General features: G+C 41.1%; 1 protein-coding gene across 1 annotated transcript; it reads right to left on the bottom strand.

Annotated features, from left to right (window-relative positions):
* Positions 1–7,247: 7,247 nt before the first annotated feature.
* pold3 (polymerase (DNA-directed), delta 3, accessory subunit) lies at positions 7,248–16,236 on the bottom strand. The gene is made up of 12 exons (XM_048983374.1): positions 16,037–16,236; positions 15,540–15,595; positions 15,154–15,256; positions 14,146–14,185; positions 13,621–13,753; positions 12,780–13,032; positions 12,428–12,488; positions 11,807–11,984; positions 11,569–11,681; positions 10,897–10,988; positions 10,682–10,760; positions 7,248–7,868 (listed from the first exon to the last, which is right to left on the bottom strand). Exons 1-12 carry the CDS (start codon positions 16,091–16,093, stop codon positions 7,663–7,665), a joined length of 1,371 nt encoding a protein of 456 aa, XP_048839331.1. The 5' UTR covers positions 16,094–16,236; the 3' UTR covers positions 7,248–7,662.
* Positions 16,237–16,278: the final 42 nt, after the last annotated feature.

Raw genomic sequence — 16,278 nt, 5'->3', positions numbered from 1 at the left:
GAACATAATTGAAATCGTACACTGGGCAAGATGCAGAAACGAAGGGGAAGAAGCAAAGATTGAGGGAGAGGCTCGGGATGGCTGATCTGCAGGAGATATTCAGCTGCTGAAAAACAGCTGGCAGTGAGCTTATATCAGAAGCTGCTAAGTACTATACTGCTTATGCATATGAAAGTGTAAATGATACAGCCGGTACATGTTTTGATTGATGATTTACATTTTTTTAAATGAAATCTATACTATATAGATTAATATAATCAACAGAGGGTGGGAAATGTGTGGCAGCAAATTAATGTTTTTACTGTGTTCTGCTATTGAGGGTGTGTTTTGTTGTGACTGGTCTATTTTTACGTCAATTTTTGAAAGTTTGTTTTTTTAGAAAGTCAGAATTCAGGAATGGAATAAAACAACCAGTACTTTTATTGTCTATTATGGTTTTTGAAGGTGCAACATGCAGTTAAATGGTAAATTTGAGAGACAATACAGAGGTGATAATACCAGACAAAAAATACCGACAAACAAAAATCACCTAATTTTTGTCTTCTGATCTTTTTATGTTTTATTTTATAATTTGAAGTCATGTAATAATAACATTAGTAATAAGCATTTGAAACAATGAACAAGTATTTATACATATATTTAGGTTATGAATTTAGATAACATCTAACACGAGGATCAGTGGACTCTCAAAATTACTGGTCAGTTGTTCCAAAACCAATATAATATGGGTCCAGGTGTCGTAAAGGGAGACGAAATATTTCAAAGATGTGTCTCTTGATGAATCACTGTGAGAGGAATCATTACGAAGTGCAAAGTGAATTGTACCACCAGTTTAAGGTTTCTTTTCTAAATGAAAGCAAAAGAAGCAAACAAACTTCCCACAGTGATGCCAGTGACATGAAAAGGGCTGCAGGAAGCAAACAGAAGCCAGTGTGAATCAACGAGATCCTTCTCGAGCCTTCAGTCAGGTCTGCACGAATTTGTGTGCCATTTGCAGTTTGGAAAAAAGAAAAATCACTCAGTTGACACTGCATACATGTTGCATTTTTCCGTGGTCAAGCCAGTGAAAAACAGACGAACAGCGATGGATTACGCCTGTGGCAAACTCAACACAATACAGCCAGCCATTCAACACCATCCCTACTGTCAAACATGGTGGCATCAGCATACAGTTATATGTCTGCTTTTCATTACTAGGCACTGAAACAAGTCAGAACTGAGGGTAAAATATATGGAATACAGGCAATTGTTTCATTCTTACTGTTGGCAGCTGAGAATGGTTTTAAAACAGGGAAAATTAACATAAAAATGAGAATAAAGTTCACAGTACTTAAATTCTTTCATTTTTAAAGGTAAATATATCTTTTTAGTAATAGATTAAAGCTAATAAGAATGGTAGCGCTTAAGCATTTTAAGAGAATTCCTTAAGTATAATACTACAGTGTAACATTTTATGTAATTGACATTCCTCCGCTAAAAATATGTAGCTGTAATAATACTTTAATTACATTTTGAAAATTAAACTACTCCTCCTTGTGTGTGGTGTGGTCTTTCAGTGGTTAGTGTTACAGGGCTGGGGTTTGGTGGCTGCCCCCGGCTCTCCACGAGTGCGGCTTGGATCTCACTCTGTGTTTCGGGGGTTAGTGTTACAGGGCTGGGGTTTGGTGGCTGCCGCCAGCTCTCTGCCTGTGCAGCTTCGATGTTACTCTGTGTTTTGGAGGTTAGTGTTACAGGGCTGGGGTTTGGTGGCTGCCCCCGGTTTGCAGCTTGGATCTCATTCAAATCTGTGAATGCAATCAAAAAACCTAAAATGCCAAAAGTCCTGTATTTTGTTTGTTTACTTATGGTTAATGTTATCATGGTTGAGATCAGTGTTTTCCCATAGAAATGAATGGACAGTCCCCACAAAGTTATGACACACAGTTATGACTACAAATACTGCATATGTACGTGTGTGTACACATAAAAGCTTCATCCTCACCGGATGAGCGTTATGGAAGATGGTGAGGTTCATATGAGATTCAAACAAAATGTTAATGTAAAGTTGACATACTTTTAGGTACTATATTGGGCCCTGTCCTAGGTCACTGACTGACACAGAAACATGAAACATTGCTTAAGGATACATGAGCAAATCATGAATGCCCTTGTGATTCACTTATATTTAGACTGAGTATTAGGATCATTGGCTCCTGCTGTTAGGATCCTGCTGCTTCACTGACCAGGGCTTCAGGTAGTTTGGAGACAGGCATGCTTTTGGACTGTGAAATTGCATGAAAAACTCCTGAATGAACTGAGCGAGAGCACAACATTGTCTACAGACCAGCAGTGTGGGAATGAGTTTCTGGAATGAGGCATCCAAGACCTTGGTGGGTTTGCAGATGGGGTTGGTTAATTTCCGAAAATAAACTATATATTTTACATTTTTATGACCCCTCACATTTTGCACATTCTGCTCACATCTGAAAAAACAGAAATTCTTAAATTTACGAAATTGCCCATTGATCCACCAGCCTCCCCTCCAGTCTTCTGTCTGGTCCGCAGAATTTGTGTAAGACGTCAACCAGTCTGTGGACGTGAAATGGTTGGGAAGCTTATCCAGAAAAGGTTGTTATGTATGTGGGGTTTCTAATTATTACTAATTAGAGGACTGATTGGCTAAAGAGTCCTCACACCTGGGCTTGAACAGCTGACCTAAATGTTATCCCAACCCACATATGGCCCTTTGCGGATAAGACTAACCACCCTTGGCCTGTAACCCACCAAGCCACTGTGCCATCCAACTGAAATAACTGCGTTATTAATGACAAACAGGGGGCAGCACGTTATAAAATACATAATTGACACTTGATTTACGTAGGAGATGCTTTTATTCGAAGCGATGTACATTTTTCGTTGGGAGAAAGCAGGGTGAGACAGTACCTGGAGAAAGTGCTGGTTAAGAGCCTTGCTTGGGGAGCCCAACTGTGACATCATTTAGCTAAATCAGTCCCCTTTTGATCTCAACCGCAGATTCATAAGCCACAGAGCCGCACACTGACCCCTTTAAAAATCACAGGTCTTTTCCCACATCTACCCAGAACTGAGAACCGTTGACATTCAAACAGGACAATAACCCAGTTACGTTGTATTGTTGTAGAGAGAAATTAAATGTTCTTGTCTGAGTCCGAGTGAATCATACGACTTTGGCAAAGGCTGAAATTTTCCATTCCACCATCAATCTGCAAATGATATGACAGAACTTGAACAATTTTGTCAGTAAGATTAGACAAACAGCTGGAGGACTTATCCGAAAAGACATGAACTTGCAGACTGTGCCAACATTAAACTTTTTTTTTTAACAGATAAATGTTCAACTAATTACGGAACAGATGTGCACATCTCTGGATTACACTGGAAATTATTTAGCAAGACACTAATGCCTCTATTTGTCTTGCACTTGCACAAGAAGGCATTCAAAAGTGTTTGTTGATCACACACTGGATTTATACCTACAGTATGAGCAAACCTTTATGCAGTTCGTTGTTTCACTTTATTGTATTCCTGACGATTCCATTTCACAGGACAAGACGAGGAAGAATAAAAACCAAGACAAATATCATGATCCGGACGCCCGTAATCTGGTTGTTCCTCCCAGGGTTCATCCGTCACACAGCTGCCTTCTGAAGAGAAACCTGGAACCCGTTTATCATTTACTCAGATCGTGAGGCTCAGTCATAACGACGGAAGCTTCCTTTGAACCACTGTGATTTGTTTTTCCATTGTCTTCTCCTCTGCTACGGCTATACTGTCACGCAGATACATCGTTTTCCTTGGGAGAAGTCGAGATATCTCATCAATTTGTTAACCTTAGAGTAACTCTGTCCAGCTTAGACAACAGGTGAACAATATGAGCAATATAAAGTTTCTCTGAGTGATGAATGAATGCAGAAGCTCTGACTCCAGCATTCATTCAAAGAGGATTGCTAACCCCAAACTAAGCCTGTAGGGTTCAAGAACCATTTAGCCAAACAGGTACAGTATGATGTCCTTGTAATATCACACTGTTGATCTTTGGATTTGGACGCTGTGCCTGCAATTGGGAAGATGCTGGTTCAAATTCTTTGATGTCAGTGTGGGGCCCTTCATCCACATGGTTCCATGGACCGGGTGACCCTGATCTCTCAATTGTATGTTGGTTTGGATAAAAACGTGCCAGATTAATGTAATCATCATTAAGCCAATGTCATTAATAAGCTCTAGACTCTGTTTAAATAAAATTTTCCTGAAAGTTCAGAGTTGGGCTTCTCAACCTTGCGATGTTTAAGGACCAGTTCAAGTCGTTCCAAGATGTCATGGACCAGGGGATACTGCTGGCAGATCGACTGGCGATTTTACGAGTTTTCTCATTATTATTATTTTTGGAAATTAACCAAACCCTCCCAAAAACCCCAAGCATTCTGCAGGAATCGTTAGGGGTTGGGAACCCCTAGCTTAGAGTGTTTTCTATGCCAAAATGGCACCATTCTTCTAGAGAATGTGTTTCTCTGTGCTTTTGCCAAGCAAACCCGTCGGCCATCCATGAGTAGTGTCTCATCCGAGAAGTAGGACAGCAGACAGTTTAGTTCTCAGTTTCTGATCTGCCCACTTCGAAACATTTATCAGTATAATTACGTTGATAGACTGAATATGCTTTTCAAACTAGGTCCTCTCTACTGGGTCCGTCTGCAGTTATGTCTTCTCTTAGATGAAATATTTATCTAATACAAGCAAATGGATTTTGGCTGATAACCACACGTTGACACTTCTGGACTCGCGCTGAATAAAACACAGCAACAGCATTCCTGCCAACATAATTATAAAGAGATTATGTCTCCAGTATGAATGTCAGTTACAAAACATACTTCAGACAAAACACAGCATGAAAACAAATATTGTGTTGCATTTAAAGGAAATGCACGGTGGGGGCTTGGCTGAATCTGAGATTCATCAAGAATTCGGCACCATATCAGCACTGAAGGGCAAACAGATGAATGTACCTGTGATTATGACCTACTGGGGATTTAGTCAGGTCCAGAAAATCCCAGTGCTGTTACTGGCCAACAGTACCTCATCGGTCCTGGAATGGAGGGTTTAATTATGGATCATTTTCCTGTTCATTGTAAATGAGGATTCTGTACTGAATCTTTCATACAAACTTGTAAAGCACTGGCTTTTCCCATAGGATTGTTGATGACATATTAGACATCAGCTGATAAAAAGCGAACCATAATAAATAACATAAAATGAACAAAAATATCCAAAACAATAAAAAGCATACATTGTGTCATGCCTGGCTCGTCCGCTCCTTGTGTGTGCCACGCCCCCCGATTACCCACGTGTGCTTCCCTGATTGTCTCCAGCGTTGTCTGATTTCCATGCTTCGTCTTGTTGTATTTAAGTCCTGGTCTCACCCGTTTCCCCTGTCCGTCATTGTGATTAGACGTGCTTCCCCATGGTCTCCGTGTTGGTACTCACCAATAAACCCCTAGTTTGCCCCGTATTCTGCTTGCCTGCCTAGTCTTTTGCACGCCTGCCCGCACGATCGCCGTTCTGCTAGCCTCGATCGTGACACATTGTACCTTTATTCTTGTGACTACCTCATTTTCTTCTCTGTCCAGCCAAACACAAAGCTGTCGTTTCTTCCATTCGTACTATCTGAGACCTTCCATTAGAACTGGATCAAATGTCATCAGGTATGCCAGAAAGCATGGTCACATCTCTGGGATTCATTCCTGCTCCCGACTGTGTGTGGGGGTCTGCCTGTTCTCCCTGTGCCCATGCTTACCTTCCTCACACGGTCTGAAAACACGCAATCCCCAGTGCGTGTGATGGACCAGCGTCCTGTACCATGAAGTGACACGCAGCTGGATACGTGATTATAGAGACGCAGGACAGCAAACACCAAAACTGGGACACAGTATGTCAGTTTTTCTAACACAGAAACTAAGAAACAGTCATCTGATGTTCAATGTCACGCCTCCTTTAATTCCTGCCATTAAGCAGCCAAAACTGTGAAATACCTGATCAGCTCAAGCAAGACACAAAACACCTTAGCAGGAACCGGGCATGACCCATGCGGCCATGACGGTACCAAGAACTGCGACAGACTCGAGGCAAGTATCCCGGTCTTCGGTTTTAGGCGCTCTCAAGCAGGAAGCTGGAAGCAGCGCAATGCGACGTAAGGTTTCACCATCTTATGTCCGCGGAAAATTCTCAGTAAGGTGGTATTGAGCATGAAGAGGTGGGCGCTGAATTTGGCATTTTCAAGCTTATGGACCGAGATCAGACGACTAATAATGTGGCTATGAAACAAATCGCATTTATGCCAAGAGGTGACCGTTGTGTTGATATACTTAGAGAGCCAGACAATGAAATCATGAAATTTAAAAAAATGTGACAACTCATGAATACGAATAAAACAAACCATTATCAAATAAACACCTCTTAGCAGAAACATACTTGCTGGCTCATTGTTACGCAGCCAAAGAACACAAATGTTTCATTCTTCCAAGTAATTTTTAAGCATGCCTTGGAGTAAACAACTAAAATGCTTTATTTGGTAATTGATTATACGGAAAGACATCTTGGAGATGCCAAATCACATTTTCTTGTATAAACCACCATGCGGATGCAACATTAATTTGCTCAAGAGAAACAGTGCCGACATCTCAAAACATTTAATAATCAGCGTAATTAAAGACGCAAGTCACCCTGGACACTTTGTTCTCTTGCTGTTTGGCAACTGGTCCAAGGCAACTAAAGTACGTACACAAAGACTGGAATAGGGCTTCCCGACAGCTGTAGCTTCCATAAACTCCGCCCAGCGCTCCCCTATGGCACCGTTTACTGGTCACCCTGGAAACGGAACTACTGGTCTGTCAGTGCTACATTATCTAAATTACCCATTGCTGCTACAGTACTGAGTACTGCAGATACTTTGTAGGCATAATTTTAATTCACTAATTCACTAGTACTCATTCTTAGCCACGTATTGTGCATTCCCACTGCGCGTGCCTTCTTGAAAATCATCACCTCTATGCTGTCGTCGCCCAGACTGCTGCTTTTCCGCACGAGTTGACAGACAGAATATAATTTTGAAATGTCTCATTTTAAGATAAAGCTGGAGAAAGGTTTTTTTACTGTAAAAGTGAACTCAGCCCTTCTTTAAATAATTCTATTAAATTAATATTGACAGTTTTTCAAAAACTCAGACTTAACCAAGGACCTGGCCAGTCCACACACTTATTTTATTTTATTCAACCCTTTCACCCAAAACAGGACTGCCGTTTCATACATCTGAGCATTAAATAAGACATTTATTCAATAATCCACTGAAAAACTAGTTTTTTTTTTTTTTTTTTTTACTATCATAGGGTGGCTGAAACAGCAGCTCTCCCACGTAAACATTAAAATCCAACTTACTTTTCGCTGCCATTTTAACGACTGACAAAGAAATAACTGCCCATAACAGACGAATCTATGTACCAGAATATTCCGTGAGATATTTCAGAGTTTAAAACGTATAACTGGTTTCTGCTGAGGAAACTGTACCCCTCCAAAGTCCTGGTCTGTTCTCTCCCGTGTGACACTCAGTGGCAGTGATTCACGTTTTTACAAAGCAACGGTAGACAGAAGAAAGTCCTATTTCTTCACAAAGAATCCCATAATAGAAGCCTGTTTGGCGGCCTTGCCAGCAGCTGCTGTGACTCGCTTCTGACTCCTGTTCTCCTCCTCGTTCTTCTTGAAGGTCGGTCTCGGGGCACCTGGCTCCTTCAGGTGCTGCTTGCTTACCCTAAAGTCATCGTCACTTTCGGAGTATGATTCACTCTCGAATCCTTTCTCAGTCACTGCAAGACAGTGCAGAGTTTCATTTACATGGCATTTTACGTTCAAAATAACATTGATGAGATTTTCACTAACTTTCAGCATTTTCAAAAACGCAAACATTAATTCTCATAATTTCAAAGGGTTTTAAATTGTGGCATTTACTCAAAAGAGAAATGCCTCCACTTCAGGACACGACGGGAGATTTAGAAATAACACTATGTTACTCAGGTAAATCTTAAAAAGAATAAACAGCATAAGATAAACACAAAAGGGACACTGTAAAGATATTTAATGTAAAAGGAAATTAGTCATTTCCAGTTTCTGACAAAGATCATTTAAAGTAAGTAAATAAATAAATGACGACTGATTTTCTCATCTGGTTTCGTTATTTAGCTAGCTGTTGATTAAAACCGAATGTTTCACAGCCCCTTTTAAAATACTGTAGTATAAACTTAATGCTTGCAAGTCCTGCTGAAATCATAGCAGCAAATCATTGTTACAGCTGCTAATAGATTAAAATAAAACTGCCTCACGATGAACAACGGAAAGAAAAACAAGTAACACGGCGAGTTCGGAGAAGGGAAAATGGCCGAAATGACAACTGCCACTTTTTAAATGCAAATTGTTAAATAATCTCAGGCTTTAAGAAGAGCCTTGCAGTCCAAGCAAGGTTCTTATCAGATCTGATGTGTTCCGACTTTCTTCTGTTCAGTAGAGCTCATTCTGGAGCGATCCCTAAACACTGCAGCACATGGAGTTCATCAAAACTGAGCCTCTGCGGCAGAACGGGCCAAAACACTGCACGAGTCTGCATCATCAGCACTGTACCCAGGGGCACCGTAAAGGAGGGGAAAGTTAGGACAATTCCAAGGACCCCCCGAGTGACAGCGGCCCGAAAAAATGTGGGACATAATTGGATTGGTCTGGAATGGGGTCCTAAATCTCTAGGGGCACCCCTGCCTGTACCTCCTCGCGTGTGATAAGTGCCGCGTTTGTCAAAAATCACCCGCTGAAGACTCCAGTGTCGAGCGATGGACCTGATATACAGGGACTCGTATTTTGAAATTTTCATGCTAAAATTCAACATGAGGTGCTGTGTCTGTATCTTTGAACAAGTAAAAAAAAAAAATTGCTTCACTTTACACCACAGCTTTGGTTAATGCTGTTTTCTTATTGGTCACATGGGTGCCGATTACTTCCTTTTAACCACACAGCCTAGTAACAGTTATATATTAATGCGTTTTAATCTTTTATTAAACATGTTAATACATATAAAAACTCTTTCTAGATAAACGCTTACCTTCCAGCTAACTAAACTTTAATGACGAGACAAGCCATCTGAAAATACCACTAAGAGTTTTTGATCTTCTCCCTGCGTTTCTTATGATCACAATGTTTCTAAAATTGAAGGAGTACACTTTAGTTGTCGTAATAAAATAAAAGAAAATAATAAATCTTGCTCGAGGTGAAAATGCCAGCCGGCAAAAGTAAAAGAAAGTCTAACCTATCATGTAGAAGAATGTGACGAGCAATTATATGCAGGGCATTACTGGTATGTGCCAGATCTTCAGAGTGTTTGAAGTGGAGCGTCTGGCAAAAGCGCCACTGGTGTGCCAAGAAAACCTGACCTTCGCGTTTGACATCATCTCGATTGTGGCAATGTTCACAATCAATATTTGGAACACACTTCAAAACGCTGTGCTCTACCAACTTGGATAATAAATACCATTGGTTTGCAGACACTAGAGGTAGGACCTCCGATGGTTTGTATTATATTAGCGTTCCACCTTGGGTTCCACACAGAGCGATCAAAGGAACCATAACTGATTTAATATCCTCAATCAAGTAAAGTTTCAGTTCACTTCTTATTATTCTACCTGTTATTGGTCATCCAAGTACATGTGATTCCTGCCTGGCAGAACATAAAAGTTACTCCTTGCTGTCGGCTATGCATAGCTCTACTGAAAGGGTTCACAGACAGTTCTGAATGATCCATTGGACAATCGGTGACTCCTCTAACTCCAGGTTTTCAGACACTACTTCTTAAAAGAGGCTCTCTCACGTAATCATGGTGCAGGGGGGGGGCGTGTCACCACACTGGCAACACAAACATTCAAACATAAATAATCCAACACGTGAAATTAAAGGGTGCCACTATTTATGGAGGTCATATTTTATATCAGGATACGATCACAGAAGGCCAGGAAAAGCTGTAAATCTCCCCAATGTGACACAATCATCCAAAGAAAAACAGAGAATGAATACCGATCCTCCTTCCAGAAATAACAGCCCTTTCATAATTGACGTCAATGTTGCCAGAGCTAGGTTGGGATTAAGCCGACGACTGTACGGAAAACGCCAGTGCTTCCTGTCTGCCGGGCAGTTCACCGAAAGCCATCTTTAGCATGTGTAGTAAGTGACAACTCCTCCATCGCAAACACACCGAAACGTACAAAATCCACGGAGACTCGTACCCGTAAGCATCACGTCTCCCCAAACACTGCTCCCTAGCGAAGACCTTACCGAAAAAGCAGCCTGATCGCGTCAGAGTAACGGTACAATAGGAAGTATAATTGCGCAGCATTATTCTGCACCTTCGCAGCCCTGAATCAGACCTTTTTCAAGAACAAGCATTTTAAATTAAACATCTTCAAGGAACCATTACTGCACAAAAAAATAGTAGTTATACCAAGTTGAATTATTGTTTTTGTCCTGTAGGATCTAATCAAACTCTAGGACTTGGGGAATCAGTTGTGAGTATATGAATAGCCTATGGGCAAACAAATTCATTAGAGTTGAGATGATTGGTGGTGGTTTTCTAGAACACACTTACCCATGCATCCGTCTTCATCTACAAAGGTACGAGACTTAATAACTCTCCTCCGTTTCCTTCTCTTCCCTTCTGAATTCACCTGCACAAATAATAACCCCCCCCCCCCAAAGTTTAAAAATGAAGCCGAAAGAAGTTATAAGAAAATCTGATGATAGCAATCATGAAAAGAGCCATTTCGATGCAGGCAGAACAGACGGGTGCTGTGGCCGGCTGACCTTGGCCTGGGAGACGGGCTCTTCCTTCACTTTGCTTTCAGGACTTGGTGTTGGAACCTCTGCCTCAGGGGCGGCCGGAGAATCTGCAATCACTGGCGCAATGAAATTAATATTAGTGGTGCAACAAATCGCCGGTCGTAAAACGCCGACAGAAGACCTCACAAAAGCGATCTAGAGACTCATCTTGGTAGAGAGCAGAGACGAATACATTATTGCATACTTGTAGTTTAGTAGACCTATTCTTACAGGTTCAGAGAGTGAGCTATACAAACCCAGAAATAGTTTGTTATTGAAGTACAAATACGAGATGGAATGTTTTTTGTGCAGACATTTCGCTCTGAGATACGTCGTTTAACATATTCTGTTGTTAAGACGAAAACATTTGTTATGCATTTTTGAATTCAAATAAATTCCAGTAAAATCAGCTTGAGCTTCACTGCGCTGAAAATATTGATCATGTAATTACTGAATCGCAGTGACATTTCACATATTGCCAGGTATCAAATTGCTGCATTGTTAAACTGAAATCGAGTCGCGGCAAAGCTCAATTTACATGCCTAGACAAAATGAGTCATTTTGTTCTTTCAAACATCCCATCCGTGAATGAGATCCTGTTTATGCCAGTAAGTTCCTGGAATGAAACGTCTGATCACGCTTCAAGCTCCAGTTCACCTTCGTCGTCGCTGCTGCTCAGCTGTGGTTTCTTGATCCTCCGTCGTTTTTTCTTCCGACTCTCAAATTTCTCATCGTCGCTGTCACACTGTTCAAGACGCTTCATCTTATTGCTTAAAAAAAAAGGAATTACCCACAATGACTTTTTCCTACAGACGCAAATCGACGTTTTTGCAAGCTACCGCCACACTGAACTAGGAGAGTGGCATCGGCGTAAGATAGATGAATTTTCACAAACCTCTTCCCCTCATTATGTTGTTTCCCTGCTGCGTTTGAGCTCTTCGCTTCCTCCTCCTTGATCTCAGTCGTAAGGGGAGACTTTGAAGGTTCCTCCACTGCTAAATGGGATGTCTGAGACCCCACAGCCTCCTCTTTTATGGTTTTCCTGGATTTCTCACCGGAGGTTCCTGCTTTACCTTTGCAACAAACCATAATATTTAAGTTTTACTACTAGTATTGGAGAAAGGGAAGGAAAAAAAAAAAAAAACAAACTACAGGACAGCACACTGCCTCACACATTCAGGGTTTGGGGTTTAAATGCTACCCTAAATCGCACCCCTGCTCTGCATGTTTGGAGTCTGCATGTTCCCCGTGTGCTGTGTGGGACTCTCCTGTGTATTTATGATTTCTGTCTGCCGTCCAAAAATATGCAGTTAGTCATACCGGAGTCGCTAAATTGGCTGCAATGCCTGTGCCCTGTGACGGACTGGCACGCTGCCCATAGGGGGCACCAGCTGTGAGCCCTATGCTGCCTGGCATATGCTGCAGACCCCACAAGACCCCATACCGGATAAGTGATTAGTGATTGGTTACCGTTGGAGACAAAAGTGATCTCATGTCGTAACAGGTGGACACTTACTAGTTGTCTGTTTCCCAAAGAAGTTATGTGCCTTGAGGGAAGGTTTACTTTTCGTTGTTTCCTGCCACAAACAGAAAAAATAAACATATCAAATAAGCTTCAGCACAGCAAAGACCCGCTGACTTCATTCCTGACCATTTGTATTCAAAGGAAATCACAATACTTGCAGCTTCAACGGAGCATTAAAAACACACACTTAGCTCCATGACAGGTTACACGTCTTATTTATGAAAAAGAGTTTACACTGTAGTACCACAATGAGCATAATGTGGTATTTATGCGTGGATTTACAAGTATTAACAGAGTTTTTATTATTATTGTTACCTGGAAAGTAATCCTTAAACAAACTTACTGTAGCAGTGTCCTCATTCTCCTCCATTTTAACTTCTTTACTTGATTCCGGTGTCTTGGAAGTGCTCTTGTTAAACATTCCCATAATCCCCTTCTGCGGCTTCGCAGCTTTTTTATTGGCTGCAGCAGTACCACCATTTACCACCGATTTCTTAGCCTCTATTTCCAGGGGTGCTACAGGTTCTATTTCCTGACTCTGCCGTGGCACGTCCGAGGGGAGGGGGGCCGCACCGGTGCATCGGATGGCGCTGTACCTGCCGTGGAAGAGGGACACTGATAAGCCTCCAGCCCGGCATCGCACCATGTTGGGATCACGGCCCGCCCAGCGCTGGAGATGAAGGCTGGCAATCTGCATACTGAAGAATCACTGGGGAATCCATGTTTGGTCTAACCTGATTAATAAAATATCAACTTGAAGAGTAGATTATGAGGGGCGGCGTGGTGGTGCAGTGGTTAGCACTGTTGCCTCACACCTCTGGGACCCGGGTTCGAGTCTCCGCCTGGGTCACATGTGTGTGGAGTTTGCATGTTCTCCCCATGTCGTTATGGGGTTTCCTCCGGGTACTCCGGTTTCCCCCCACAGTCCAAAAACATGCTGAGGCTAATTGGAGTTGCTAAATTGCTCGTAGGTGTGCGTGTGAGAGTGAATGGTGTGTGAGTGTGAGATGGATGGAGTAAATTATGATAACAGTCCCCATTGCATTCTGGGAAACTAAAAAGTAAAACCTACAGAACAGCAGGGCTCAGTATCTGAAACTGAAGGATAAAGATCTGGATGCTGAAGGATGGATTACTTTCATCACTGGAGCGCAGTGAGGTTACGACATGCCATCAGGACGTACTTGCAGCAGTTCTTTAGGTTCTCTTTCACCGCGTCATAATCAGTGCTGTAAAGCGGCCCACTGTCTTTCAGCACAGCCTTCTGAATGCTGTACACATGGATACTGACGGTTACGTCCATCTTCGACTTCACATCTGAAAAAGATTTCAGAGCCTCAGATTAAGTGTTTGCGTCACTGCGACCCACGTATGGTCCTGATCGCTTCCCTGCTGCTGCAGATATTTCCAGTTAAACTGAAATGATTATATAATTAATGTGCCACTATAATTCTGAAGAATATCTCTGGAACTTCAAACAGATGCAGCACTGGATAAAAAAAAAAAAAAAAAAAGTTTTGGAAGGGCGTATGTCTCCAATAATTACAGATTATGATCTTAAGCTACCTTATATCTGACTAATTGCAGGCGGAGGTTTATACAAATCTCCCAGGTTCATTAATCCATTCACACAGTCTTTTTTATTTTTGTTGATTCAGTTGGTAATGATTAGGGATAATTTAAAGCAAAAGGGGGGGAACCAGACTAACCTTCAAGCTGATCTTCACGCACTACTGCCACCTTGTGACTCTAAAAAAGAATGACATGGGGGGGAAATGGGAAAACCCAGCTTAAGTCTCAGGATGTACTTCAGTGTCTCTGCCTTACATTTGGCATGCAACATACAGTTCTCGTTATTCAATACTCATTCAATCCGTTATTCAATTCACTACTTAAACATAAATATTATGATTTGGGCAAAAAGCAGTTAATAAGAATGAACGTATAATAAGTTGACAGTAAAAATGATAAAACAATAGTTATTTAACCAAATATACCATTACATTCATTAATATTTGAATAGAACTAAAATGAAAAATTGTAATTGCCATGTTTATTTTTATATTTCATTTTTTTTTTGTACTTATTTACAGCCTGCCTTTTGTCTTTTTTTTCAGATAACGCAATATAATTGAGGAAAAACTCATCATAATTTCCTGCATTTAAGTGTCTGGCAGTGGGAATTTAACTTGAATTGGTGCCTCAAACTGCACTGATCGACGGAAAGTATTGAGAGCCCCGTGGAGGGCCAATGGGGGTGCGGCTTCTGGGGATGACCTCTCAATCAAGCAATAACACTGGATGCCCAGGACTGCAGTTGAGAACCACTGCTTTATCACTGGCTGATTGAGAGGTCATCCCAGAAATCTGCACCCACAGCGGCTCTCCATGGATCAGGTTTGCCACCCTGATCTAGAGCGGTGTTATTCAAATCAGTCCTCTGGGACCCCTAGACGGTTCATGTTTTTGCTCCCTCACAATCCCCAGAGAGTTGGGAGGGAGCAAAAACATAGACCATCTGGGATTCCCTGATGACCGGCTTGAGAAGCACTGATCTAGAGGGAGTTCCAGTGCTTCCTAGAGTTGGTTCCAGCCTCATGGATGAATGGATGACTTTCTTCCATGGATAATTAAAATGTGCCTTAAATACTAAAGAAAACAGAATGGACAGTGCAGCTAAAGTTAAAGCCATTTTTTTTGCATGATGTGTTTCTTACCGAGCCGCCATTCGTTACAACTTTCCCAGACACAAGGTACGTAGCATGAAGCTGAGACCCAGAACTTTCCTTCCGCTTCTGGTCTAAATAATGGAACAGCATCCTGGGGCAAATAGAATTCAGGAAATAAATTTGTCATGTGGGGTGAAATGTGGAGGAAATGTGTCAATTGCAGTCAACGATGCATAATACTCCGCTTAAAATCTAAGGTAATATTTTAAAAGAAACGTTATATGTTACATAAAACAAAACCCGTTTAATTATGGAAACTTAAGAAAATATGAGACACCTTGCATTTTATTCGGATGGAGTTATTTATTGATCAGAGCTTATTTGAATTTATTCCATCTCACGGGAATTAACAGATTCGAATGGAACTGACTTACTGTTTGGCCTGATTGACATGGACTCCAAGAGTGAGACTCAGCCATTTATAAGTAACCTGTATGCATACGAAAATTACAAACGGTTAACAATTTCGTACAGTCACTAACTTAAAATGTGGCTCAAAGGGTGAGGTTAAAACAACACCCAAACACCACAGCCACCAATTTACTATTAGGATAATTATGCAATAAAATGAAGCATAGTTTTGGTGATATAAATCAAATTAAGTAGTAAAAAGGTGCTATTCAGATCCTCACTAGTATATAGATCAAGTAACACCCATAGTAACTACTGTCAGAATTAGCTGAATATTCCCCAAATATTCGTTATAAACCACGCACATCTGTATTATTAATTAGTATAAGCACAGAACGTACGAAAAAAAATCGCTTTGGCGAACAAAAGCATTATAACTATGCACATTGTAATTACAGACAATTCACTAAATAGTACGCAAGTCAATGGATTAGGTCAAAATTCTTAACATTTCACTTACAATTTTATTATGATCATTGACGAACTCGTCGATGTTCTCTAAATAAAGATCGTCCATGTCGTAAATTCTTGCAAATCCTTCTTTAAAAAGTTTACCATAAATATCTGAGAGACATCTGTAACCTGAAAATTCACAATACTTTTTTTTTAAACGCGGGAAAGAAGTCCTTCCTTTGCTTCTATCTCCGAGTTCAAAGGGTCGTTTCCTTGGAAACAGCAAATAAATATAACTACGGAAACATT

This window comes from Brienomyrus brachyistius, chromosome 18, assembly GCF_023856365.1.
Source record: "Brienomyrus brachyistius isolate T26 chromosome 18, BBRACH_0.4, whole genome shotgun sequence".
In the NCBI taxonomy this organism is placed as follows: domain Eukaryota; kingdom Metazoa; phylum Chordata; class Actinopteri; order Osteoglossiformes; family Mormyridae; genus Brienomyrus; species Brienomyrus brachyistius.
This window is presented reverse-complemented; position numbering and strand designations above follow the sequence as displayed.

Bases quoted from the DNA above. Each gene is read 5' to 3' on its own strand.
- pold3 (XM_048983374.1), bottom strand. From the start codon at position 16,093: ATGGACGATCTTTATTTAGAGAACATCGACGAGTTCGTCAATGATCAT. The intron at 10,989-11,568 runs GTGAACTGGAGC...TCATTGCGCCAG, and splicing joins GAGCAGCAGCGACGACGAAG to TGATTGCAGATTCTCCGGCC. The intron at 10,761-10,896 runs GTCAGCCGGCCA...TTATTTGTGCAG, and splicing joins AGCCCGTCTCCCAGGCCAAG to GTGAATTCAGAAGGGAAGAG.